The following is a 25,833-nucleotide window of genomic DNA, read 5'->3' as shown; positions in this document are numbered from 1 at the left end:
GACTAGAGGAACACAAGAATCAAGTCAAAGAATTGAAATACAAAGAAGCAAAAAACACTCAACCGAAAAAGCAAAAAGCAAAAAAACAAATCCAAAAAGTTGAAGATAGTGTAAGAAGACTCTGGGACAACTTCAAGCATACCAACATCAGAATTATGGGGGTGCCAGAAGAAGAGAGAGAGCAAGATACTGAAAACCTATTTGAAGAAATAATGACCGAAAACTTCCCCCACCTGGTGAAAGAAATAGACTTACAAGTCCAGGAAGCGCACAGAACCCCAAACAAAAGGAATCCAAAGAGGACCACACCAAGACACATCATAATTAAAATGCCAAGAGCAAAAGACAAAGAGAGAATATTAAAAGCAGCAAGAGAAAAACAGTTAGTTACCTACAAGGGAGCACCCATACGACTGTCAACTGATTTCTCAACAGAAACTATGCAGGCCAGACGGGAGTGGCAAGAAATTTTCAATGTGATGAATAGCAAGAACCTACAACCAAGATTACTCTACCCAGCAAAGATTTCATTCAGAATTGAAGGGCAGATAAAGAGCTTCACAGATAAGAAAAAGCTGAAGGAGTTCATCACCACCAAACCAGTATTATATGAAATGCTGAAAGGTATTCTTAAAGAAGAGGAAGAAGAAAAAAGTAAAGAGAAAAATTATGAACAACAAATACATATCTATCAACAAGCGAACCTAAAAATCAAGTGAATTAAAAACCTGAGGAACAGAATAATCTGGTGAATATAATAGAATCAGGGGCATAGAAAGGGAGTGGACTGATAATTCTCAGGGGGAAAGGGATATGGGGGTTCAGGAAGAGACTGGAGAAAAATCATACACCTATGGATGAGGACAGTGGGGGGGAGGTAAGGGCAGAAGGTGGGGTGGGAACTGGGTGGAGGGGAGCTATGGGGGAAAAAGGAGAAACAATTGTAATAATCTGAATAAAGATTTATTTAAAATAAAAAAAATAAAAAAAATAAAGTGTACAGCATAATGACCTGACTTAATTATGAAATGATTACCACAATACTTAATTATCATCCATCATCTCAGAAAATAAATTATATTAAATATAAAAAAAATGAATTAGGCTATATAAGAGAAAATATATCAAAATGTAAGCTTGGTTATCCTTAGGAGCTCAAAGTGAAAGCTGTAGGTGCCTCCAGAGAGGCTAGGAAATGGGGTGTGATGCTAGAACTGATGGGGGAAGAGAAATTATGGGCTTGTACATTGTTTGTTTTGCCTATAGGATTTAACTGGTTTGTCAGTAATAATACTGGTAAGTATTATTTCCCTTGTTAAATTTCTCACATTTCAGCTTCCTTTTCTCTTTGAATTGTTCAGACTAGCACCTTTTATCTTTATGAAAAGACCAGTTTTAACCCTGTTTGAAAATTCAGTGTCCTCAGATTTTGTTCCCTAAAGGTCTTATCAAAAACATAACTTAAAAAATCTTTTGTGATGTTTGACATTAGTTATTGTTATATTATCTTGATATTGATTGAATCTCTACAGTAAGTCTTCACAACACCGTCGAGAGGTTCTATGACTTTAAATGAAATGATGTATAACAAAACGAATTTTACCATAGACTATCAGTAGTCGCCAACCTTTCGGACCTCACGGACCACCAGTGGTCCATGGAGCACCAGTTGGCGACCACTGGACTAATTCATATAAATGAGAGTTAGATTCCTACAGCATCTCATTAACATAACGATTTGAAGAAAATAACATTATTCAAGGACCTGCTCTATGGATTAAGGTAGCTGGTCTCAATTTTTTCATACATAAAATGAGAATAATGATCCTTTGTTAGCTGAGACTTTTCTTGTGATGCAATTATAAAAGTAGTTTGCTAGAATGAAACAAAGTGCATTCAGACTTTGTGCTTCTTACTTACACTGCTAGCCTGAGTAAATGGGATGTTGATCTAGTAATTTGATTAAAAGATCTAAAGTTATAATTTTACCTTGGACTGACTGTCCTGCCAATTACAATGCCTTCATTTTTGTTTCTCCACAGGTGTTACAGAACATACTAGACACTGAAAAAGATTATGCTAAAGAACTTCAGTCTCTTCTTGTTACTTACTTAAGACCCCTGCAGTCCAATAACAAGTAAGATTTATATTTGAAACTCCTCACTAAATAAAGCAAGATAACATCAACATTTGGAGTCATTGCTCTCATGTCACTGAATAATTGATATTGCCCTTTAGAAGAATTTCCACAGATCACAGGTTGCTAAGAACGTGGTCAAGGCAACAGAAAAGAGCTTGGCTTTCTTTCTCTTCTGGCTGTGGAAGGGATGAGTAGATCTTCATTTCCGTCTCTCACAATTTTTATGTTATATGTTTTAAGTCATACATCTGGTTTTACCTCACAGAAAAAGAGCTTGCTGGTGTTTTTATCCAGAAAGCACATAAACTGAAAATTCTTTTGCTCACTCTGACCTTTGCTTGCAAGAGCAGAAACTCTTTCCCATGCGCTGAGAGTGGAAAAAGTATGGCATTTTATGAATGTTCATAAGAACAATTCAAAGTAGTATTTTACCCAGGCAAAAGTGAATGATAAAGAGATGCTAAATTTTTTTTTAAATAAAATGTTCTAAACTTATTCTGGTCTTAGAAACCTGAGGTGATTGTCTGAGGCCTAAATTGAAAACTTAATTTTCACAAATGAAAAATATTGGCCATTCATTTTTTGTGTGCTTGTAGGAATAGTATATTTAACAAATAGTGCCTCACTGCATTTGTTTGTGTTTTTATGTTAATTTATTAATCTTTACTACAGATTATGATCTATAAGTCAAATAGAAAATTTAGCAGTTGGTCCATATAATGGAAAACAAAAGCCTCCTCTTTTACTTTAGTAAGTTTATTTTTGTTAGATAGTTGCCTAAACTATTGACTTCAGGCTTAAAAAGTTTAATATATTTCACTACTTTTCTCCCTTTTTTCCCAATCATGTTTGCTTAGGCATAATGTCTTGCTAAATTTCGCACTTGGTTATTTTCATGGTACTATGGGAATCTTACTTCAGTATGAAAGGACTTTGTATTCCTGTGTTTTGAAAGAGTTTAAACATATTCAACAAAATGCCTTTTGTCATTATTATGTAAAACATGAAGTGTTCTATGAATCATGGTTCTTAGAGCTAAATGGAACCTCAATGAATTATTGGGTCCAGTGCCCTGGAAGAAATGACTGTCCCCACTAAATAAATAAGAAAACTGAAGTCCATAAAGACTTTCTGCTGTACCCATCACACAACCAGTCAGTGGCCAGATTGGACCATTTTGTCTCCTGCCACCGAGTGAAATGTGCCTTTCATTTTTCTGGAGGTGACAGGCAGAGGAAGAGAGGGACACTAAAGTGGTAACCCTGGGAGGGGAGATGGTAAGATTTCAAATGAAGGAGTGACTGATTAGTAATCGAGAAACAGTACGAGGAAAGGAAAGGAAGAGCCAGGTCAGAGGAGGTGAGAGACCTGAGTTAGAACTGAACTGTTACCAAATAAATTCAAAACATGGTTATAGTAAGTTTCTGGAGAACCCAGAGTGATTTGAGCCAAACCAGATTGTTTATTGTCTGATCCTGAAGGGGCCAAATAAGCTCACAGTCAAGTTCTTGGGGCTGTGATAAAGTAACAACCAGGGAAGCTGGCTGAAGGTTTCACTTTTTTTGTGGGTTTTATTATTATTTATTATTGTTTCAAATATTACATATATTAGTACATATATCTCCTTTTTTCCCCCATTGACCTTACCCCAGCCTCCCCTACCCCCTGTGACATGCCCTCATCGCAACCCCGCAGTGTCTTATGTCCATTGGTGTGCTTATATACATGCATTCAAGTCCTTTGGTTGATCTATTTCCCTCCCTCCCCAACACTCCTCAGCCTTCCCACTGTAATTTGACAGTCTGTTCGATGCTTTACTGCCTCTGTATCTATCTTTTTGTTCATCAGGTTATAATGTTCTTTATTTTCCATAAATGAGTGAGGTCATGTGGTATTTTTCTTTCATTGCCTGGCTTATGTCATTTAACATAATGCTCTCCAGTTCCATACATGCTGCTGCAAATGGTAAGAATTTCTTCTTTTTTATAGCAGCGTAGTATTCCATTGTGTAGATGTAACATAGTTTTCTAATCCACTCATCTGCTGATGGGCATTTAGGCTGTTTCCAAATCTTAGCTATGGTGAATTGTGCTGCTATGAACATAGGGGTGCATATATTCTTTCTGATTCGTGTTTCTGTTTTCTTGGGATATATTCCTAGAAGTGGGATCACTGGGTCAAATGGGAGTTCCATTTTTAGTTTTTTGGGGAAACTCCATACTATTCTCCACAGTGGCTTCACCACTCTGCATTCCCACCAGCAGTGAAGGAGGGTTCCTTTTTCTCCGCATACTTGCCAGCACTTGTCATTTGTTGATTTGTTCATAATAGCCATTCTGACAGGTGTGAGATGGTACCGCATTGTTGTTTTGATTTGCATCTCTCTGATGATTAGTGAGTATGAGCAGGTTTTCATATGTCTCTTGGCCTTCCTTCTGTCTTCTTTTGAAAAGCGTCTATTTAGATCAGTTGCACATTTTTGATTGGGTTGTTTATCTTCTTTTTGTTAAGCTGCATGAGTTCTCTGTAAATGTTGGAGATGAAACCCTTATCGTTGATATCATTGGCAAATATGTTCTCCCATGCAGTGGGCTTTCTTGTTGTTTTATTGATGGTTTCCTTTGATGTGCAAAAGCGTTTTATTTTTATGTAGTCCCATTTGTTTATTTTGTCTTTAGTTTCCATTGCCCTAGGAGCAGTATCAGTGAAGAAATTGCTTTGGCATATGTCAGAGATTTTTCTGGCAGTGGATTCCTCTAGTATTTTTATGGTTTCTCGTCGTATGTTTAAGTCATACATTGATCCATTTTGAGTTTATTTTTGTGTATGGTTTAAGTTGGTGGTCTAGTTTCATTTTTTTGCATGTATCTGTCCAATTTTCCCAACACCATTTATTGAAGAGACTGTCTTGACTCCATTGTATGTTCATGACTCCTTTGTCAAATATTAATTTAGCATAGTGATTTGGGTCGATTTATGGGTTCTCTATTCTATTCCATTGATCTATATGTCTGTTCTTGTGCCAGTACCAGGCTGTTTTGAGAACAGTGGCTTTGCAATACAGCTTGAAATCTGGTAATGAGATCCCTCCTACTTAATCTTCTTTCTCAGGATTGCTGTGGCTATTTGGGGTCTTTTTTTATTCCAGATGAATTTTTGGAGACTTCATTTTAGGTCTGTGAAATATGCCATTGGTATTTTAATGGGGATTGCATTGAATCTATAGATTGCTTTGGGTAGTATGAACATTTTAATGATGTTGATTCTCCCAATCCATGAACATGGTATGTTCTTCCATCTGTTTACATCTTCCTCTATCTCTTTTTTCAGTGTCCTGTAGTTTTCTGCGTATAGGTCTTTTACCTCCTTACTTAAGTTTATTCCTAGGTATCTTAATTTTTTGGTGTGATGGTAAATGGGATTGCTTTTTTAGTCTCTCTTTCTGTAAGTTCACTATTGGTGTATAGCAATGCCATAGATTTCTTGGCATTAATTTTGTATCTTGCTACATTGCCGAATTCATTTATTAAGTCTATTAGTTTTTTGATGGAGTCTTTCGTGTTTTTTATGTACAATATCATGTCATCTGCAAATAAGGACAGCTTTACTTCTTCTTTTCCAATTTGGATGCCTTTTATTTCTTCTTCTTGTCTGATTGCAATGACTAATACTTCCAGTACTATGTCTAACAGGAGTGGTGAAAGTGGGCATCCCTGTATTGTTCCTGTTCTTAGGGGAAATGGTTTTAGTTTTTGCCCATTGAGTATGATGTTAGCTGTGGGTTTATCGTATATAGCTTTTATTATGTTGAGGTATGATCCTTCTATTCCCACCTTGTTGAGAGTTTTTATCAAGAAAGGGTGTTGGATTTTGTCAAATGTTTTTTCTGCATCAATTGATATGACTGTGTGATATTTATCGCTCAATTTGTTTATGTGATATATCATGTTTATTGATTTGCAGATATTGTACTATCTTTGCATTCCTGGGATAAATCCTACTTGCTCATGGTGTATGATCTTTCTGATGTAGTGCTGGATCTGATTTGCTAGAATTTTATTGAGTATTGTGGCATCTATGTTCATGAGCGATATTGGCCTGTAATTCTCTTTCATTGTATTGTCTTTATCTGGTTTTGGTATTAGGATGATGCTGGCTTCATAGAAGGAGCTTGGAAGTGTTCCTTGCTCTTGAATTTTTTGGAATAGTCTGAGGAGGATAGGTTTTAGTTATTCCTTGAATGTTTGGTAAAACTCTCCTGTGAAGCCATCTGGCCCCGAGCTTTTGTTTGCTGGAAGCTTTTTGATGACTGCTTCAATTTCTTCCATAGTTATTGGCCTATTGAGATGTTTAGATTCTTCCTGATTGAGTTTTGGAAGGTTATATTTTTCTAGGAATATGTCCATTTCCTTCAAGCTGTCCAGTTTGTTGGAATAGAGTTGTTCATAGTATTTTTTAACCATCTTTGTATTTCAGTGGGATCTGTTGTTATTTCACCTCTTTCATTTCTGATTTTGTTTATTTGGGTCCTCTCTCTTTGCTTCTTGGGGAGCTTGGCTAGAGATTCATCAATCTTGTTTATCCTTTCAAAGAACCACCTCTTGGTTTTGTTGATCTTTTGTATTGTTTTTTTGGTCTCAATGTCATTTATCTCCGCTCTAGTCTTTATAATTTCCTTCCTTCTGCTTACACTGGGCTTTTCTTGTTCCTCTCTTTCTAACTCTTTGAGTTGTAGGGTTAGGTAATTTATTACCATTGTTTCTTGTGTTTTTGCAGTAGGCTTGTAGAGTTATGAAGTTCCCTCTCAAGACTGCTTTCGCTGTGTCCCATAGATTTTGGATTGTTGTGTTTTCATTGTCATTTGTTGCCATGATGTTTTTTATTTCTTTCTTGATGTCTCTGGTAACGCAGTCATTGTTTAATAGCATGCTGTTTAGTCTCCATATGTTTGATTTTTTTTGGATTGTTTGTAATGTAGTTGATTTCCAGTTTTATGCCACTGTGATCTGAGAAGATGCTTGATATGATTTCTATCTTCTTGAATTTGAAGAGACTTTGCCTATGTCCCAACATATGGTCTATATTTGAAAATGACCCATGTGCACTTGAGAAGAATGTATATTCTGTGGCTTTGGGGTGAAATGTTCTGAAGATGTCAATTAATTCCATCTGGTCTAGTGAGTCATTTAGGATTGATCTTTCTTTGCTGATTGTTTGTTTAGAGGATTTGTCCAATGGTGATTGTGGGGTATTAAAGTCTCCTACTATGATTGTATTGCTGTCAATCTCTCCTTTTATATCCTCTAGGAGTTTTTTTATGTATTTGGGTGCTCCTGTATTGGGTGCGTATATGTTTACCAGAGTTATTTCTTCTTGTTGGATTTCTCCCTTTAGTATTATGAAGTGGCCTTCCTTATCTCTTGTTATGTCTTTCACTTTGAGATCTAATTTGTCAGATATCAATATTGTTACCCCAGCTTTTTTTTCATTTCCATTCGCCTGAAAAACCTTTTTCCATCCCTTCACCCTCAGTCTGTGTGCATCTTTTTTTCTGAGGTGGGTTTCTTATAGACAGCAGATATATGGGTCCTGTTTTCTTATCCAATCCGTTACCCATGTCTTTTGATTGGGACATTTAATCCATTCACATTTAAAGTTATTATTGATAGGTACTTGTTTGTCACCCTTTTTATTCTTTACCCCTGTGTTCCTTCTTCACTTCCTATATCTTTTTTTTTACAGCAGACCCTTTATCATTTCTTGCATTGCTGGTTTGGTGGTAATAAATTCCCTTAGTCCTTTTGTGTCTGTGAAGCTCCTGATTTCACCTTCAATTTTGATTGATAGCCTTGCTGGGTACAGTATTCTTGCATTCAGACCCTTTCTTTGCATGACTTTGTATATTTCATTTCATTCCCTTCTGGTCTGATGAGTTTCTGTTGAGAAATCAGTTGCTAGTCTGATGGGGGTTCCTTTGTACGTAACTTTCTGTCTGTCTCTGGCTGCTTTTAAGATTCTTACTTTGTCGTTGGTGTTTGCCAATTTAATTATAATGTGCCTTGGCTTCGGTCTTTTGGGGTTCATTTTGCTTGGGACTCTGTGAGCTTCTTGGATTTGTGTGGGTTTTTTCTTCCCTATATCAGGGAAGTTTTCTGTCATTATTTCTTCAAACAGGTTTTTTATTCCTTGCTCAGTTTCCTCTCCTTCTGGAACCCCTATTATGCGGATGTTGTTTTGTTTCATGTTGTCCCAAATTTCCCTTAGGCTCTCCTCCTGCTTTTTAATTTTTTTTTTTCTAGAAGCTGCTCTACTTGGGTGTTTTTCCCTACCTTATCTTCTAGCTCACTGATGCATTCCTCTGCTTCTTCCAGTCTACTCTTGATGCTTTCTATTGAGTTCTTTACAGCAGTGATGTCATTTTTCATTTCTTCTTGGTTCTTCTTCATTTCCTTTTGGTTCTTACTAATATTGTCGAATTTGTCTTCCATTCTTTTCAGCCACCTTATGACCATTTCTCTGAATTCTTTCTCTGGCAGGTTGCTTTCCTCCATTTCGTTTACTTCCTTTTCTGGTGATGCCTGCTTTTCTTTCATATGTGGGCTGTTTCTTTGTCTCCCCATGATCTCTCTTCTCTGGGTTTCTGGTTATGTAGTTCTCTTTCTTCTGCGTTGATTTAAAGGCACAAAATACAACACACCCAGGTACAATGCACAATGCACTGAACAGAAATGTATTCATGATATTAATAACCCCAAATAAAGGTGACCACCAGAGAAAGGCAAATTAGGGGATAGGAGAGAAAGAAGAAGAGAAAAGAAAGAAAGAAAGAAAGAAAGAAAGAAAGAAAGAAAGAAAGAAAGAAAGAAGAAAGAAAGAAAGAAAGAAGGGAAAAAGTGCAAAAATGAAATTGGTAAAAGGAAAAAAAGTAAGAGAGAAAAGAAAGAGAATACGAAAGAAGATGGGAACAAACTATATATATGGGGAGAAAATTCCAATAGAACAGCCACTAATCCCAACAAATGCCAACAATAAGTACCTGGAGATGAATACAAACTACAAACAACAACTAATATCAAGCGAGGTGAGTGAAAACAGAAGCAAAAAACAAACAAAAACAAAACAAAAGAAAAAGAATAAGCAAAACAATCTCACAAACAAGCATAAAAAGTCGATATAATCAACAATCAAGCAAACAACAACAAAAGGACGGAGAGAAAAACAATTTTTTGGATAGTGAAGACAGAGAAGAGAGAGGTGTGTATGGTCTTAGAGCAGGGGATTGGAAATTAGATATGTAAGTAGGGTGAAATTTAAAAGGGCATGAACAGAAAAAATAGGGAAAATCTAAAGCAGGAAAAGGGTAAGAGAAACAGGACAACAAAAGGGGAAAACTTAGGAAGAGAGTGATAGCGTAAAGGTAAAGTTGAGATAGAGTTAAATGATGCTAAAAGGAAGATGAAAATAGAATGTAGAACACCAATCCCAAAGTAAAATAAAGAGAAAATAAAATACTTTTTTTAAAAAAAAGGTAAAATAGTAGTAGTAATAATATTGATTGAAAATAAAAATGTAATAATTAAAAAGGTAAAATCAAGTGAGGAAAAAAGAAAAAAATTAGTTTCTTAAGTAAAAGATGAAAAAAAATAAAATGTGGAGTAGTGAAGGTCATTTCATTTCCTCTACTGTTCTGTTTGGCATGCCTGTTTCCTCCTCAGGACAGTATTGCAGTTCCCTGCGTTCCACTGCTCCTCAGTGTTTAAAGCCAGTCCTGATTTTTAAGTAGGCAGTGTGTCTTAATTTCTTGTATTCCTTTATTTGTGTTTACACAAGAGTCAATTTGTGATTCAACCCCTGGGTGGCAGTGTTTCTGGATTGACCTCCGGGTCTATAGGTCCTCCCTAGCCAGTGCTTAGATCCTGCTTTCCTTGTGGCATTCTATACTGGTTTGTGGGAGTGGGTTGCCCCAGAGCTGGTTCTCTGATGGTTATTCCCCACTCTGATCCCCAGGTTCCAGAAAAACAACTTTCCCCTGCAGTCTCTTAGGGTGTCCCCAGTTGGGTGATCCTATGTATTGGGCTTAGTAATCAGAAGCAAGGATTTAAAGGAAAAAGTAAAAATAAAAACAAACAAACAAACAAAAGAGCCAGCATAAGTGTGCGAACTCTAGGGCTGTGCACAAGTCTGTGCAGTCTATTTTCCCTCCTTGGGTCTAAGCAGCTGGCACACTTTTAAAATTTTTAGGCTATCCTTTTGCATCAGATCAAAATGGGTTGCTTTTAAGAGTTTCTTTCTGTTAGCAGCTCTGAGGACCCCCTTCCACATTCACGGATCACGCCAGCCCCAACAGCCACGGATTTTTCTAGGCACAGATTCCACTGGTCCTCCAGCTCCCGCAGTGCGCGTGTTTCTCTCTCCTGCCTGGACCAGAGACCTCACCTTATCCCAGGCGAAATCTGACCTTTTCATGGTGGAGTGTAGAACTCCTTTGAATCCATGTGTTTGTGCCAATTGGGGACCGGTGCTCTTGGGTTTGCAGCTGTTTGGTGGGTGCCGCAGTTTTAGATTTTTAGGCTTCCGATAACATCCACTTTCCCCTTCAAGATGGCGTGGTCTCCGCGTCCAAGCCGGTTGCTCCGGGAGGGAACCCAGCAGCAGTGGGGGCTGCCCGGTCAGGGGAGCCCTGTCCAGCAGTCCCCCACCGTCTCCTGGAGTATAGCTGTCTCTCAACTCACCAAGAAACACTGCCCGTGTGACCCTCAGCTGTTCTTTCTATCTGCTCTGGGACAAGGCTCGTGACACATCTGTCTATTCTGCCGCCATTTTTTCCTCCTCTGTGAAGGTTTCACTTTTGACACCCATAAGAGGGGTTTTCTAACTTGGTTCAGGAAGACATTAGAGTACAGGAACTGGGAGCTTTTTATACTCTAGGGGTTATTGGTAACATTTGTTGGGGTCTTCCTTTTCTTTGTCAGCAAAAATTACTCTCTTAGAAATATTCCCTTGGTGTTACTATACTAAGGAGAAAGGACATGTGGCCTTTTAAGGCAGATACTGACCTTGTAAGTAAATCTTCAGTAAAGTTTTCTCCCAAAAAGTGGTTAAAAGTCTGGCTCTGGAGCTAGAATGTTATGATTCAAATTTTGACTTTGCTATTTACTAGCTTTGTGACTTGGGGTGATTTGCATAACCTTCTTGTGCCTGGGTTTCCTTACAAGTAAGATAGAAACAATAGTACCTACATCATAAAGTTATTGTAAGGTTCAAATGAGTTATTATTTGTAAAATGCTTGCATAAGTGTTAAGTGCTATATTAGTGTTGTTAGATCTTGTTGTTATCACCCATTAGTATTTTTTTAAATTACAGTTTACATTCAATATTATTTTGTATTATTTTCAAATGTACAGCATGGTGGCTAGATATTTCCCGTACCCACCTGGCACCATACATAGTTGTTACAATACTAGAGGCCTGGTGCATGAAATTTGTGCACAGGAGGGGGGTATCCCTCAGCCTGTCCTGCACCCTTTACAATTTGGGACCCCTTGGGGGATGTCCAACTGCTGGTTAAGGCCCGATGCCTGTGGGATCGAGCCTAAAATGTCAGTTGGACATCCCTCTCGCAATCTGGGACTGCTGGCTCCTAACCACTCACGTGCCTGCCTGCCTGATCGCCCCTAACCACTCTGCCTGCCTGCCTGATGCCCCTAACTGCTCCCCTGCCTGCCTCATTGCCCCTAACTGCCTCTGCTTGCCTGCCTGATCGCCTTTAACCTCTCTGCCTGCCTGCCTAATCACTCCTAACTGCTCTCCCCTGCCTGCGTGATCACCCCTAACCTCTCTGCCTGCCTGCTTAATCACCCCTAACTGCTCTCCCCTGCCAGCCTGATCACCCCTAACTGCCTCTGCCTCAGCCCTGCCACCGTGGCTTTGTTTGGAAGGACATCCAGAAGGTCGGCCGGAAGATGTCTGGTCTAATTAGCATGTTACCCTTTTATTAGTATAGATTATTTACTATATTTTCTACACTGTGATTGACATCCCTGTGACTATTTTATAACTATTAATCTGTACTTCTCAATTCCTTCATCTTTTTCACACAGTCCCCCAACCACCCTTCCCTCTGGCAACTATCAGTCTGTTCTGTGTATCTATAAGTCTGTTTCTGTTTTAATAGGGGAAGAATGAATGAGAAAATTTTTAATATAGAGGCCCTGGACAAAATTGTTCAGTTTGCTTTTGTTTAACTCCATTCCACTCCAAAAACAAAGAAAGGAATCAGTACTACTTCCTCCTACTTCCTCTCATAAAGAGTTCTTTTAGTTGATTTGTGTGCATTTTAATATAGGAGAAACTGGAGTTTGCTATTTTCCCCTGTGCATTATATTAGCATATATAATACCTTTCAATTACTTTCCCAGCTCTTCTAGAAGAGAGTACTCAACATTTTTTCATTTATCTCCACCTATGATGTATTTTACATGTTTAGATGCTAAGATGTTTTTATTGAGGTATAATTGACATATATCATTGTATTAATTTCAGGTGTACAGCATAATTATTTGATAGATATATGTTTATATTGTGAAATAATTACCACAATAAGTCTAGTTAACAGCCATCACCCTATATAGTTACAGAATTTTTTTTCTTGTGATGAGAACTACTAAGATCCACCCTCTTAACAGCTTTCAAATATGTAGTGCAGTATTATTAACTACTAGAGGCCCAGTGCATGAAATTTGTGCACGGTGGGGGGGGGGGTTCTCCTCAGCCCGGCCTGCACCCTCTCCAATCCAGGACCCCTCAGGGGATGTCTGACTGCCTCTCGCAATCCAGGACCGCTGGCTCCTAACCACTCGCCTGCCTGCCTGCCTGATCTCCCCTAACCACCTCTGCCTGCCTGATTGCCCTTAACCACCTCTGCCTCACCCTGCACCCGGGGCCCAGGGTTCCCTCCTCCGGCTGGTTGCAGGCACCCAGAACCTGGGCTGGCTTCGCCCAGGTCGGTCGCAGCCGCAGGGGACTGTGGGTGGGTGACTTGTCCCTCTCCTGGGCCACAGTCACAGGCGCTATTGCCCAGGACCATGGGGCAGGTGGCTTGTCCCTCTCCTGGGCCACAGGCACAGCCGCTGGTGCCCAGGACTGTGGGTTGGGCAGCTTGTCCCTCTCCTGGGCCGCAGACCCAACCGTTGGCGCCTGGGACCATGGGGCATGCGGCTTGTCCCTCTTCTGGGCTGGGCCAGGTTGCAGCTACAGGCACAGCTGCTGGCTCCTGGGACCACAGGGCAAGTGGCTTGTCCCTCTCCTGGGCTTCAGCCTGACTGGTCCCCATTCCTCTCGCGAGCTCATTTGTGCCTGGCTGGTCTCCATTCCTCTCTCCCCAGTGTTGCGTGTCTGAGCTGTTACACCATTATGGCATGATGGCATGATGACCATTTGCATATTAGCTCTTTATTATATAGGATAGTCACTATGCTGTGCATTGCATCTCCATGACATTTACTTTATAACTGGAAGTTTATACCTTTTGACTTCCTTCACCCGTTTTGTCAACCCCTATCCCCATATGTGACAAACACCAATCTGTTCTCTGTAGATACTTAGATATTAAATACCTGTTATTAATTTACTCGTAAAATACCTGAAAAATACCTGATAAATACATAAAATACCTTATAAACACTTGTTTTCTTTAGGATCATTATTCTTATTATAGAAAAGGGAAATCAAGGAAAGAAGCTTTAGAAAGTTGCTTAAAACTGGAGTTGGCATAAATTTAAAAAAAGTTAAAATATATGGATTGCTTCCCTTGATTCATATGCTACTTCCTAGCAAATTATCAGCTCACTGGACTAGAGAGAGATAACTAGAGTCATCCTCAAGTACTATTCACTGACACCATATATTATTTTTTTTCAGTCTGAGTACTGTGGAGTTTACATCTTTATTGGGGAACTTTGAGGAAGTGTGCACATTCCAGCAGACACTCTGCCAAGCCTTGGAAGAATGTTCAAAGTAAGTGTCATATATTGCCATAAGGATAGATAGCAATATTATTTTTGTTTTATTTTCCTTTTAATTTTTGTCTTAGACAGGGGCACTTTATATGTATGCATTTAGTACAACTTAAGTAAATTGTCCCAGAGCAGAGAGGATGCACCAGGTGGTGGTACAGTATCAAATCACTAGTTGTATTTTTTTCTTTATTTTAAAGTCATATAAGTTTACTGCTTCTGGTCAGTATAAGAGACAAATAAGGTCTCAATTAACCATGGCTGATGCCTTTGACATCGATTAGGTATTTTCTTTTGTACATTGTAAATTACTTGGAAAAGTTATTCAGATTATTCATTCAGTTTCACAAGCTTATTTTTCTCTTTTAATTACTCCTGGTATCATGTCTATTATACTAATATTTGAAAGACATGAAAAGTGGGGAAAGGAAACGTATCTTTCTGTGAACCAAAACACATATTTCATGGCTAGCTAGATTGTTGAGGTATTCAACTTCATACTACAAAATGAACTATAATGGTCGCCAGGCAATATATTTCTGTAGCAAGATTAATTTTCCAAGCAGTGTATTTTGGAGAATTTGGTGACTTTTATCATCTATAGAGAAATTGGGGCGATTACCTGTTTCTTTTTTAAAAAATTTATTTATTTAATAGTAATTGATTTCTTATTTTTTTAAAAATTCTTTATTGTTTAAAGTATTACATATAATATTACATATGTCTCCTTTTTCCCCCATTGACCTCTCTCTGGACACCCCCCACCTATTTATGGGACACAGATGGTTGTCTAGGGAAGGAGATGGTAAGAGCCCACACTAAAGAGATCTGAGGAGCCATTCCAAATGCTGATAAGGATCCAGATTATTCATATGGAAAGACTAAGTGAGAAGAGCAGATTACAAACTAGATTTATGATCTTTATTTTCCATTTTATAGAGAAACATGTAGAAGAAAGTCCAATGGATATGACAAAATTGTTATAATAGGTATCTCTGAATGGTGGAATCCTGAGTACTTTTTTTCTTCCTGGTGTTTGTCTGATTGTTCCATAAATGAAAGCAGGTGGTTTGTAATTTAAAAAATCTTGAGGCCACCCTGCCTAGCAACCACCAGGCCACCAAGACTATGTAATACTTCTTTGTGGATTTTATTAGTTTTGTCTGTACTTAAACTTCATCTAAATTAGCCAAGAGTATTTTTAGTGTGGCCAGTAAAATTTGAATATTATAATTTGAACAAGCATTTTAGAAGAAAACCCTACCTACTGATTCCAAGTAAGTATCTGACCCTATGTATTGGCCTATGTTTAGTGACTAGAGTTAAAGCAATAGTTAAGAATTTATGTTTCATGGATAAAATGGTTGTAATATAGTTTCTCTTTTAACTTTGGCAGAATTTGAAATGTGTGCATGTTCCCGGTATTAATTTGAATCATCTTCCTTTCTCCACAGTTTCCTGTTTTACATTGTGTTCCACCTCTTTTACCTACAGATTTCCAGAAAACCAACACAAAGTAGGAGGTTGTCTACTGAACCTCATGCCTCATTTTAAATCTATGTATTTGGCTTACTGTGCAAATCATCCTTCGGCTGTAAATGTACTCACCCAACACAGGTAAATTGTTAACATTTCCCCAAATAAACTGTTTTACAATGAGACCCTTTCCTAGGACCATCTCATTTGGAAATCTAAGTTTTTTGGTAGAACTCTTAATTATTTCCATTCATCATGCCAGGAATTGATTCATTGTTACATGGATTGAGTATTTTATCAATTCAACAAATAATTTACTGAGCACCTAATATGTGCAAGATCCTGTATTAGCTGGTGGGGATACAGCAGTGAACAAAGAAGAGAAGGTCCCTCTCTTTATGGAGCATAGAATCTTGAGGGAAATGCAGGCATGAAATTAAATATTGTAAACATGTTGTATACTAAAGGGTAATTAAAAGGATGCAGTGAGAATTTGCAACATGGTATCAACTTAGTGTGAGGTGAGGGGAAGATTGGAGAAGGTGTTCCTGAAGTAAAATTCTATTTAGATCCAATGGGTTAGCCTTTCCCTGCCCCAGTGAATGTTTTATCTGGGTTGCTGGCAAGTAGCTAAACTGCTTAGGTTAATCTTTTTCAATTTTCTATTTTCTGGTAGGGGAAGTCTCAGACAGTGTTATGGCTAAAAGGCAGCTATTAACATGGAAAAGTGGAAGGAAACTAACACTGTGAATTTTGTGGCAGGTACTTTAAGCAAAGGGCTTATAATAATTATACACTTAATATAAATTGTTTCTAATTCAATGGAGAGCAACAGAATAGTAGTGTCTCCTTTAAGAGTTCTTGCAAGGGACCCTCTGATTACCTATCCCTGACACATTTGCTGAGACATTTATCTGGGCCAGAACACTGTATGATAGGCTTAAAGATGCAGTTTTAACTTTTAAATCATGTGCTAGAAATCTGGGTGGGACAGTAGCAAGAACAACACACACAGGCTCTTAGGACTTAACCTGGAGACTAGATTCATAATGGACACAAATTCTGGAGACTGCTCAATAATTAAAAGAATATTCTTCTCTTAATCTGGCCCAAACTTGAACTCCTAGAGCCAGGCTAGAACACTAGTTGATACTGACCCTCCGAAGTGGCAGTAATTTTGTGGGTTTTTTTTTCTGATTTGTAAGGAGCTTTATTGACTTCATAGAGCTGTTATGTAAGGACATTTTGTTTTATTTTCCAGCTTTTTTTATTTTTATTTTTTAATTTCTTTATTGATTAAGGTATTACATATGTGTCCATATTCCCCCATTACCCTCCACCTCCCATTTATGCCCCCACCCCCCTGTTGTCTGTGTCCATTGATTAGGCTTATATGCATGCATATAAGTCCTTTGGTTGATCTCTCCCCCTTACCCCCACCCTCCCCTACATTCCCTGAGGTTTGACGTTCTGATTGATGTTTCTCTGTCTCTGGATCTATTTTTGTTCATCAGTTTACGTTGTTCATTATATTCCACAAATGAGTGAGATCATGTGATATTTATCTTTCTCTGCCTGTCTTATTTCACTTAGCATAATGCTCTCCATCTCCATCCATGTTGTTGCAAATGGTAAGAATTCCTTATTTTTTTACTGCAGCGTAGTATTCCATTGTGTAGATGTACCACAGTTTTTTAATCCACTCATCTGCTGATGGGCACTTAGGCTGTTTCCATATCTTAGCTATGGTGAATTGTGCTGCTGTGAACATAGGGGTACATATATTGTAAGGACATTTTTTAATGTAGAATTCAGCAGTTCCTATTTGAAGGTACATTTTATTCTCCTGATCAAAGTTATGAATTCTTATGGAATAGTAAATATGGAAGTTGAGTTTATAGAAAGAGAAGCCATGACTCTGAGTTATTTAGGCAAGTGGCCCAACTGCTTAAAGCTCATATTAGCTAATAATAACACTGACTATGTGCCAGGCACTTGATTTAAAAGTCTATACCAGATATCAAGTTATACTACAAAGCCACTGTAATCAAAACAGCCTGATATTGGAACAAGAACAGGCATATAGATAAATGGAACAGAATAGAGAACCCGACCTAAGCCAGTTAATATTTGACAAAGGGGGCAAGAACATACAATGGAGTCAAGATAGTCTCTTCAATAAATGGTGTTGGGAAAATTGGACAGTTAGATGCAAAAAAATGAAACTAGACCACTAACTTACACCACACACAAAAATAAACTCAAAATGGATAAAGGACTTAAATGTAAGATGGGAAACCATAAAAATCTTAGAAAAAGCTACTAGCATAGGCAGCAAAATAGCGGACATTTGTTGTAGCAATATCTTTACCGATACAGCTTCTAGGGCAAAGGAAACCAAGTAGAAAATAAACAGATGGGACTACATCAAAATAAAAAGCTTCTAAACAGCAAAAGAAACCATCAACAAAGTTAAAGGGAGCCCACTGTATGCGAAAACATATTTGGCAAAGATACATTTGATAAGAAGTTAATGTCCAAAATATATAAGGAACGCATACAACTTAACAAAAGGAACACAAACATCCCAGTTAAAAAATGGGCAAAGGACCTAAATAGAGACTTCTCCAAAGTGGATATACAGATGGCCAAGAGATGTATGAAAAAATGCTCAAAGTCACTAATTATCAGAGAGATGCAAATTAAAACAACAATGAGGTATCAGCTCACACCTGTCAGAATGGCTACCATCAACAAATCAAAAAATGACAAGTGCTGGCAAGGATGTGGAGAAAAGGGAACTCTAGTACACTGCTGCTGGGAATGCAGACTGGTGCAGCCATAATGGAAAACAGTATGGAGTTTCCTAAAAATATTAAATGTGGAACTCCTACTTGACCAGTAATCCGACTTCTAGGAATATAGCCAAAGAAACCCAAAGCACCAATCAGAAATAATGTATGCACCCCTATATTCATAGAAGTGTTATTTACTATAGTTAAGATCTGGATTACTAAGTGTTTTCTACATATAAAATCATGTCATCTGTAAACAGAGATCATTTCACTTCCTTTTCTATTTGGATGACTTTTAATTATTTTTGTGTCTAATCGCTCTATCTAGGACTTCCAGTATTATGTTGAATTGAAGTAGCAAAAAGTGGACATCCATACCTTGTTCTGAATCTTATAGGGAAAGCTTTCAGTTTTTCACAATTGAGTATGATGTTAACTGTATGCTTTTCATCTATGGCCTCTTAATGTTGATGTAATTTCTTTCTATTCGTAATTAGTTGAGTGTTTTTAATAAAGAAGAGTGTTAAATCTTGTCAAATGCCTTTTCTACATCTATTGGAATGATTGTGTGATTTTTATTCTTTGTCCTTTTAATGTGGTGTTGATTGATTTTCATGTGTTGAACTATTCTTGCATCCTAGGGATAAATCTCACTTAGCCATGGTGTATAATCCTTTTAATATGCTGTTGAATTTGGTTTGCTAGTGTTTTGTTGAGGATTTTTGCATCTATAATAATCAGGATATTGGCCTGGAACTTTTCTTTCTTTTTTACAATTGAGATAACATTAATTAATAACATTATATGAGTTTCAGGTGGACAATACTATATTTTTTTCTTTTTTCTTATTGTTGAAAGTATTACAGATGTCCCCTTTGTTTGTTTTTCCCATTGACCTCTTCCACCCCCAGCAGCCTTTCCCAGGCCTTCACCACTCTATTATCTGTGAATACTATAATTTGATATCTGTATACACTGCAGTGTGCTTACCACCAAAAGTCTAGTTTCCATCTGTTACCATATACTAACCTTTACCCATTTTGCCCTACCCCATCTTCTTCAATTCTGGTAACCATCAATCTGTTGTCTGTATCTATACATTTGTGTTTTTTTTTGTGTGTGTGTGTTTTTTGTTGTTGTTGGTTTCTTTTTTAGTTTTATTTTCCAAATATGAGTGAAATTGCACAGCTTTTGTTTTTTCATTTGACTTATTTCACTTAACGTAATACTCTCAAGATCCATCCATGTTGTTGCAAATACCCATGTTTCCTCTTTTTTATAGCTGAGTAGTATTTTACTCTATCTATCTATCTATCTATCTATCTATCTATCTATCCATCCATCCTTCTGTCTATCTATCTATCATCTATCTAGTCACATGTTCTTTACCCATTCATCTGTTGATGGACGCTTTGGTTGCTTCCATGTTTTGTGAATAAATAATGGTGCTATAAACATGGGGATGCAGATATCTCTTCCAGATAGTGATTTTGTTTCCTTTGGATAAATACCCAGAAATGGAATTACTAAATCATATGGTAGTAATTATCTTTAATATTTTGAAGAACTTCCATACTGTTTTCTGTAGTGGCTGCACCAATTTACATTTCCACCAACAATGCCTAAGGGTTCCCTTATCTCCACATCCTCCCCAATACTTATCTCTTGTATTTTTTATGATAGCCATTCTAACATATGTGAGGTGGTAGCTCATTGTGGTTTCGATTTGTATTTCCCTGCTGATTAGTGATGTTGAACACCTCTTCGTGTAGCTTTTGGTGATTTGTATGTCTTCTTTGGAAAGATGTCTTTTCAGTTCCTTTGGCCATTTGCTAATCTGATTGTTTCTTTGCTATTGAGTTGTATGAATCAGATTTGTGATTTGCAAATATTTTTTCTCATTAATAGGCCATCTTTTCATTTTGTTGGTTTCCTTTGCTGTGCAGAAGCTTTTTAGTTTGAATAGTCCGATTTGTTTATTTATTTTTTGTTACTTGTGCATTTTGTAAGTACTGGGCTTCAGTTTCTTTGAATTTCCTTGTTGTTTTTCTCTCTCTATCTTTGTGTTTCTAAGAATTCTTTTTAAAATAGAGTCTGAGTCTTTAGCTCTCTCAACTGTAATCCCGATATTATACTGGAGTCCTGTTGATGTGGTGGCAAGGTGTGCTGGAGGGGATGCAGTCTATAATGTTATGAATAAATTTCATTTTTAATGGACCTGTGTTCCTGAACTTGACCTTTAGAAATATTCCTTAGCCTTTTCTTTTTCTCCTCTCACTTATGACAGGAAGATGAGAGAGGTTGGAACTGGCCTCTTGTGCCTTCCCAAGTTAGGTAAAGCTCTGGCAAGCTAGATTCTCTTGGAGAGCAAGCCTTTGTTATGGTGAATGTTCCAGGAGCTTTTCACAGTGGTTGCTTTTCTCTCTCCCTCTCTGAACCACAAGGGCATTTTTCTCAGATTTTTACCATGAGAACCTGCGATGCAGAACCCACAAAAGTGTTGGGGTCCCCAAGGCTGGGTTCCTGGGAGTTTTTAATTGTCAAGCTAGTTAACATTCAGCTCTTGCAATTCATCAAAATTACCATTTGTGTTTTCCTATCAATTATTGTCTCCAGTGGCTTCTTCTGAGGGAAACTGATCTCAGCTCTAATTCTCCGTATTTGCCTGTCTTTGTAGGTTTGAGGGTGGTATTTTCTTGTAATTTCAATTCTCATTGAATCTAAAAAAAAATCAATTTTCAGTTTGTTCAGTATTTTTTCTTATTACGAAGACAGTAAGGATGCCTTTTAAGCTCTTTACATGGCAGAGCTGAAAAAAAAATCCGTTAATAATTTAAAAAAAATTTAGTGGTTGTTTTGAGGCTTTCCATATGTATCTTAAATTGTTAATATCTACTTCATGTTTACAATAATGTAATTCTAGTGAGATACACAGATGTTACTCCTAGTAGCTGTCTCCTCATTCCTTTTTGTGCTATTGTTATATATGTTACAAGCAGAATAATACATAGTTATACTGGTAATGATTGCTTAATATACTTTTATATCTACAAATGAAACTGGGAGAAGAAAGGAGAGCAAGGATATATTTATGGCATTTGTTTTATTAACATTCTTATTTGTTATTTGGTTATCATCATTTCTTTCTGTGGATTTGAGTTACTATCTGGTATCATATCCTTCTTCCGATAGAACTTTGCTCCCAACCACCTCTATTGTACTGCCTTTGTAAAATATATTACATTTCTATATGCTATAGGTCCAACTGTACAATTATATAATGTTACTTTATAATATTGTTTTTATATCAGTTAACAGAAGGAGAAATATGTATTTATAATTGCATGATTACCTTTCATAATTGCATGATTACCTTTACTGGTATTCTATGTTTTTATATGTTGATTTGTATTAACATCTGAGTTTACTTGCTTTTATGCTGTAAGTTGAGTATTTCTTGTAAGGTGGGTCTTCTAGCAAAGAATTCTCTCAATTTTTTATTATTTGAGATTGTTTTCATTTCAAATTTTTTGCAAGATACTTTTTTTTTCTGGGCCAACAGTTCTTTTGAGTCCCAATTTCAATGTCAAACAGTTCCTTATGTGTACATGTCAGCAATGATATTTCAATTCTGGATGGTAGACAAATGATGGTAATGCAGGTCATACCCTCTCTGGTTTGGTCCTGGGCAACGTGCCACAACGCACAGCTGCTGACGGCTAGTATGGCAAGGCATTGTCAGTGTCTTCCATCTCTGGACTGTTTCTCTTCTGTCTTCATGGCTGGAGCAGTCCTGTCAATTCCTCTCTGTTGCAGGAATCCACATGGTCTTGGAGGTGTTTTCTGAAAACATACAAACATATTCTCGACCAAAAGTTAATAAAGGAATCTTTTCTATAAATTTGACTTGGGATCCTTTTTCATTTTTTGCCCAAACAATTTTCCTTTGGCTTGTTTTGACACCATGTGTGTTTTTCATGGGTGTCTTGCTGTTAGCATTACAAATGAAAGTTAATTTTCTAAAGTAAAAATTTTCTAGATGTAATTTACTTACAGGATATTTTTCCTTACATGATATTCTTCTACTATCCCCCCTTATTTGATTTAAATATTAGGAGGCTTTTGGAAATTTTATAATGTAGTCTTGATAGCTCTTAAATTTTAATTTTTTGCACTAAAATATGTCTGCTTTAGGTTCATTACATGTTACGCAATTTTACCATGGATGAACTACCAATAAAAATTTTAGTTAACACTTTAGGAACAGCTTTTTGTCCAGTACCATTAATTTTTCTAGAATATTCACTTATTTCACTTAGCCAATTTAAATTAGTCTGAGAACTTGACTACTATTTTACTGTCAAATTTAATACTCTAACAACAATCTTATTTTACCCTGTAAATATTAGTGGAAAGGATTATTTGCCTTGTTGAGTAGGCTCTGAGCATTCCTGGTGCTAAGTTGGATTTAGATATCAAAAACCCACTTCCCCACACCATGGGTACAAGACAACTCAAACAAGTCTTGTTGCAGTGAGAGGGCAGCTGCTGTTGGCCAAGTCTCTGTCTGTTACCTGGGTTCCGATTTTTAGCTGGGCATGGGAAGCGAAGCAGCCATGGGGGCAGGAGACCTCCCTCAGAAGGGGTGAGGGTTCAGACCCCTGCAAAGTTGGGGGGTGAGAGTCTGTGCCCCACCTCTGTTGACCTCCAAGTTCTCTCCTGATGGCCCCTCTGCGACTGTGCCTGTCTTAGGTTGTTCCTTTCCTGAGGAATCTTACCCGTCTCTGGCTAACCAGCCATCCTCCGGGGCCAAGCAGGGAGATGTGAGGTTCAGTTCTGTATCCTTGGTAGACAATGCCCCCGTGGCCTCCATGCCCAGCACCTGCCTTGGGATCTCCTCGCCTGCTGGTGGGGCCCCGGCACTGATCACATATCTTGGGGAACCCAGGTTTCTTCTCCAGGGAGGGTCCAGCTCACCCCACTGGGTGAGAGACAGATCCATGGTACCAGCCACCACGAGGCTTCAATCTCAGCATGAACAGAAAGCACAGGCTGTGGGCAATTGGATTGTGAGAAGAGGGTCCCTCTTGGCCAAAAGGGCAAGAGGGGCCAATATAGAATGCTCAGGTGCCTTCTCTGGGGGCCCTCTACACAGTGGAAGACATTAAATCCTTTCAGGTCCTTTTTAAATTGCTGCCAGACATTCAAAGAATTTGTAAGTTTGTTTGGGATAATTGTACATTATGCTGTTGTAATTCTAAAATATCAAGAGATGTGTTACCTTTGTCTCCAAGCACCAATAAGATGATTTTTTATTGATTCCCAAGGGTGTGAGGTACTATTATAGGTAATGGGGGTAATACAAATCTGGGAAAAATTATAATGAGATTGTAGAATAATATCATGTAAGGATAGTCTTTGCTCTAGGCCATGGCAATTCCATTTCAAACTGGTTGTCAATTTCTTTTTGTACAGACAAAGTCTTAGTTACATTTTCTGCACCTCTCCCAGGAGCAAGTAGTGATAGTCCCTTCCTTTGGTGTCCACGCAAGCCAGAAACCTCTCTTTAATTTTACACACAAAGGAGCAGTGGTTTGATTTTGTGTCATACAAAAGGGAAGCTGGGTGGCGACCCCTGTGTAATTATACTTCCTTGCCCCACCCATGGTCTTCCTGGATGACCAAGGTGTTTGGTATTATTGGTGACTACATTAGATGGGGGATCAGCCCACGTAAGGGCTCTTACCCATGAAAGGTCAGGAACATAAGTCCAAAATACTTCCCCATTTTCCCCAGGTAATATTACCGTACAGCTTATGACTGCTAGCATGGCAAGAAAGACATTCTCAGGCATTCTTGGGGTTCTGGTTACCTCACAATTTCTTTTCTATTTTTTATTATTATTTATTATTATTATTTTTATTATTATTTTTTTACATATGTGTTCTTATTCCCCCATTACCCTCCACCCCCCACTCATGCCCCACCTCCCTGTTGTCTGCGTCCATTGATTAGGCTCATATGCATGCACACAAGTCCCTTGGTTGATCTCTCCCCCTTACTCCCACCGACCCCCTCCTTCCCTGAGGTTTGAGGTTCTGATTGACGTTTCTCAGTCTCTGGATCTGTTCTTGTTCATCAGTCTATGCCGTACATTATATTCCACAAATGAGTGAGATCATGTGATATTTATCTTTCTCTGCCTGGCTTATTTCACTTAGCATAATGCTCTCCATCTCCATCCATGTTGTTGCAAATGGTAGGAACTCCTTTTTTTACCGCAGTGTAGTATTCCATTGTGTAGATGTACCACAGTTTTTCAATCCACTCATCTGCTGATGGGCACTTAGGCTGTTTCCAAATCTAAGCTATGGTGAACTGTGCTGCTATGAACATAGGGGTGCATATATCTTTTCTGATTGGTGTTTCTAGTTTCTTGGGATATATTCCTAGAAGTGGGATCACTGGGTCAAATGAGAGTTCCATTTTCAGTTTTTTTAGGAAACTCCATACTGTTCTCCACAGTGGCTGCACCAGTCTGCATTCCCACCAGCAGTGCAAAAGAGTTCCTTTTTCTCCGCATCCTCGCCAACACTTGTCGTTTGTTGATTTGTTGATGATAGCCATTCTGACAGGTGTAAGATGGTACTGCATTGTTGTTTTGATTTGCATCTCTCTGATGAATAGTGACTATGAGCAGGTTTTCATATGTCTGTTGGCCTTCCTTCTGTCTTCTTCCGAAAAGTGTCTATTTAGATCAGTTGCCCATTTTTTGATTGGGTTATTTATCTTCTTTTTGTTAAATTGTATGAGTTCTCTGTAAATGTTGGAGATTAAACCCTTATCATTGATATCATTGGCAAATATGTTCTCCCATGCAGTGGGCTTTCTTGTTGTTTTATTGATGGTTTCCTTTGATGTGCAAAAGCTTTTTATTATGATGCAATCCCATTTGTTTAATTTTTCTTTAGTTTCCATTGCCCTAGGAGCAGTATCAGTGAAGAAATTGCTTTGGCATATGTCAGAGATTTTTCTGGCAGTGGATTCCTCTAGTATTTTTATGGTTTCCCGTCTTATGTTTAAGTCCTTTATCCATTTTGTGTATGGTTTAAGTTGGTGGTCTAGTTTCATTTTTTTGCATGTATCTGTCCAATTTTCCCAACACCATTTATTGAAGAGACTGTCTTGACTCTATTGTATGTTCATGCCTCCTTTGTCAAATATTAACTGGGCATAGTGGTTTGGGTCAATTTCTGGGTTCTCTATTCTATTCCATTGATCTATATGTCTGTTCTTGTGCCAGTACCAGGCTGTTTTAAGAACAGTGGCTTTGTAATACAGCTTGATATCTGGTATTGAGATTCCCCCTGCTTTGTTCTTCTTTCTCAGGATTGCTGCAGCTATTCG

The 25,833-nt window shown here is 38.0% G+C and overlaps 1 protein-coding gene across 5 annotated transcripts in view; it reads left to right on the top strand.

Moving 5' to 3' along the window:
- ARHGEF6 (Rac/Cdc42 guanine nucleotide exchange factor 6) overlaps positions 1–25,833 on the top strand; it is a gene marked incomplete at its 5' end in the record, with an annotated part of 144,493 nt that overhangs the window by 73,780 nt on the left and 44,880 nt on the right. For all 5 annotated transcript variants that reach the window (XM_080652835.1, XM_080652834.1, XM_080652833.1 and 2 more), the window contains 3 exons: positions 2,043–2,137; positions 14,061–14,156; positions 15,650–15,772. In XM_080652835.1, the coding sequence (XP_080508961.1) occupies positions 2,043–2,137; positions 14,061–14,156; positions 15,650–15,772 (314 nt within the window). The remainder of the gene's footprint in view (positions 1–2,042; positions 2,138–14,060; positions 14,157–15,649; positions 15,773–25,833) is intronic.

This window comes from Plecotus auritus (genome assembly GCF_963455305.1).
Source record: "Plecotus auritus genome assembly, chromosome: X".
NCBI lineage: Eukaryota > Metazoa > Chordata > Mammalia > Chiroptera > Vespertilionidae > Plecotus > Plecotus auritus.
The sequence above is the reverse complement of the archived record's forward strand: the minus strand, read 5'-3'. Positions and strand labels throughout refer to the sequence as shown.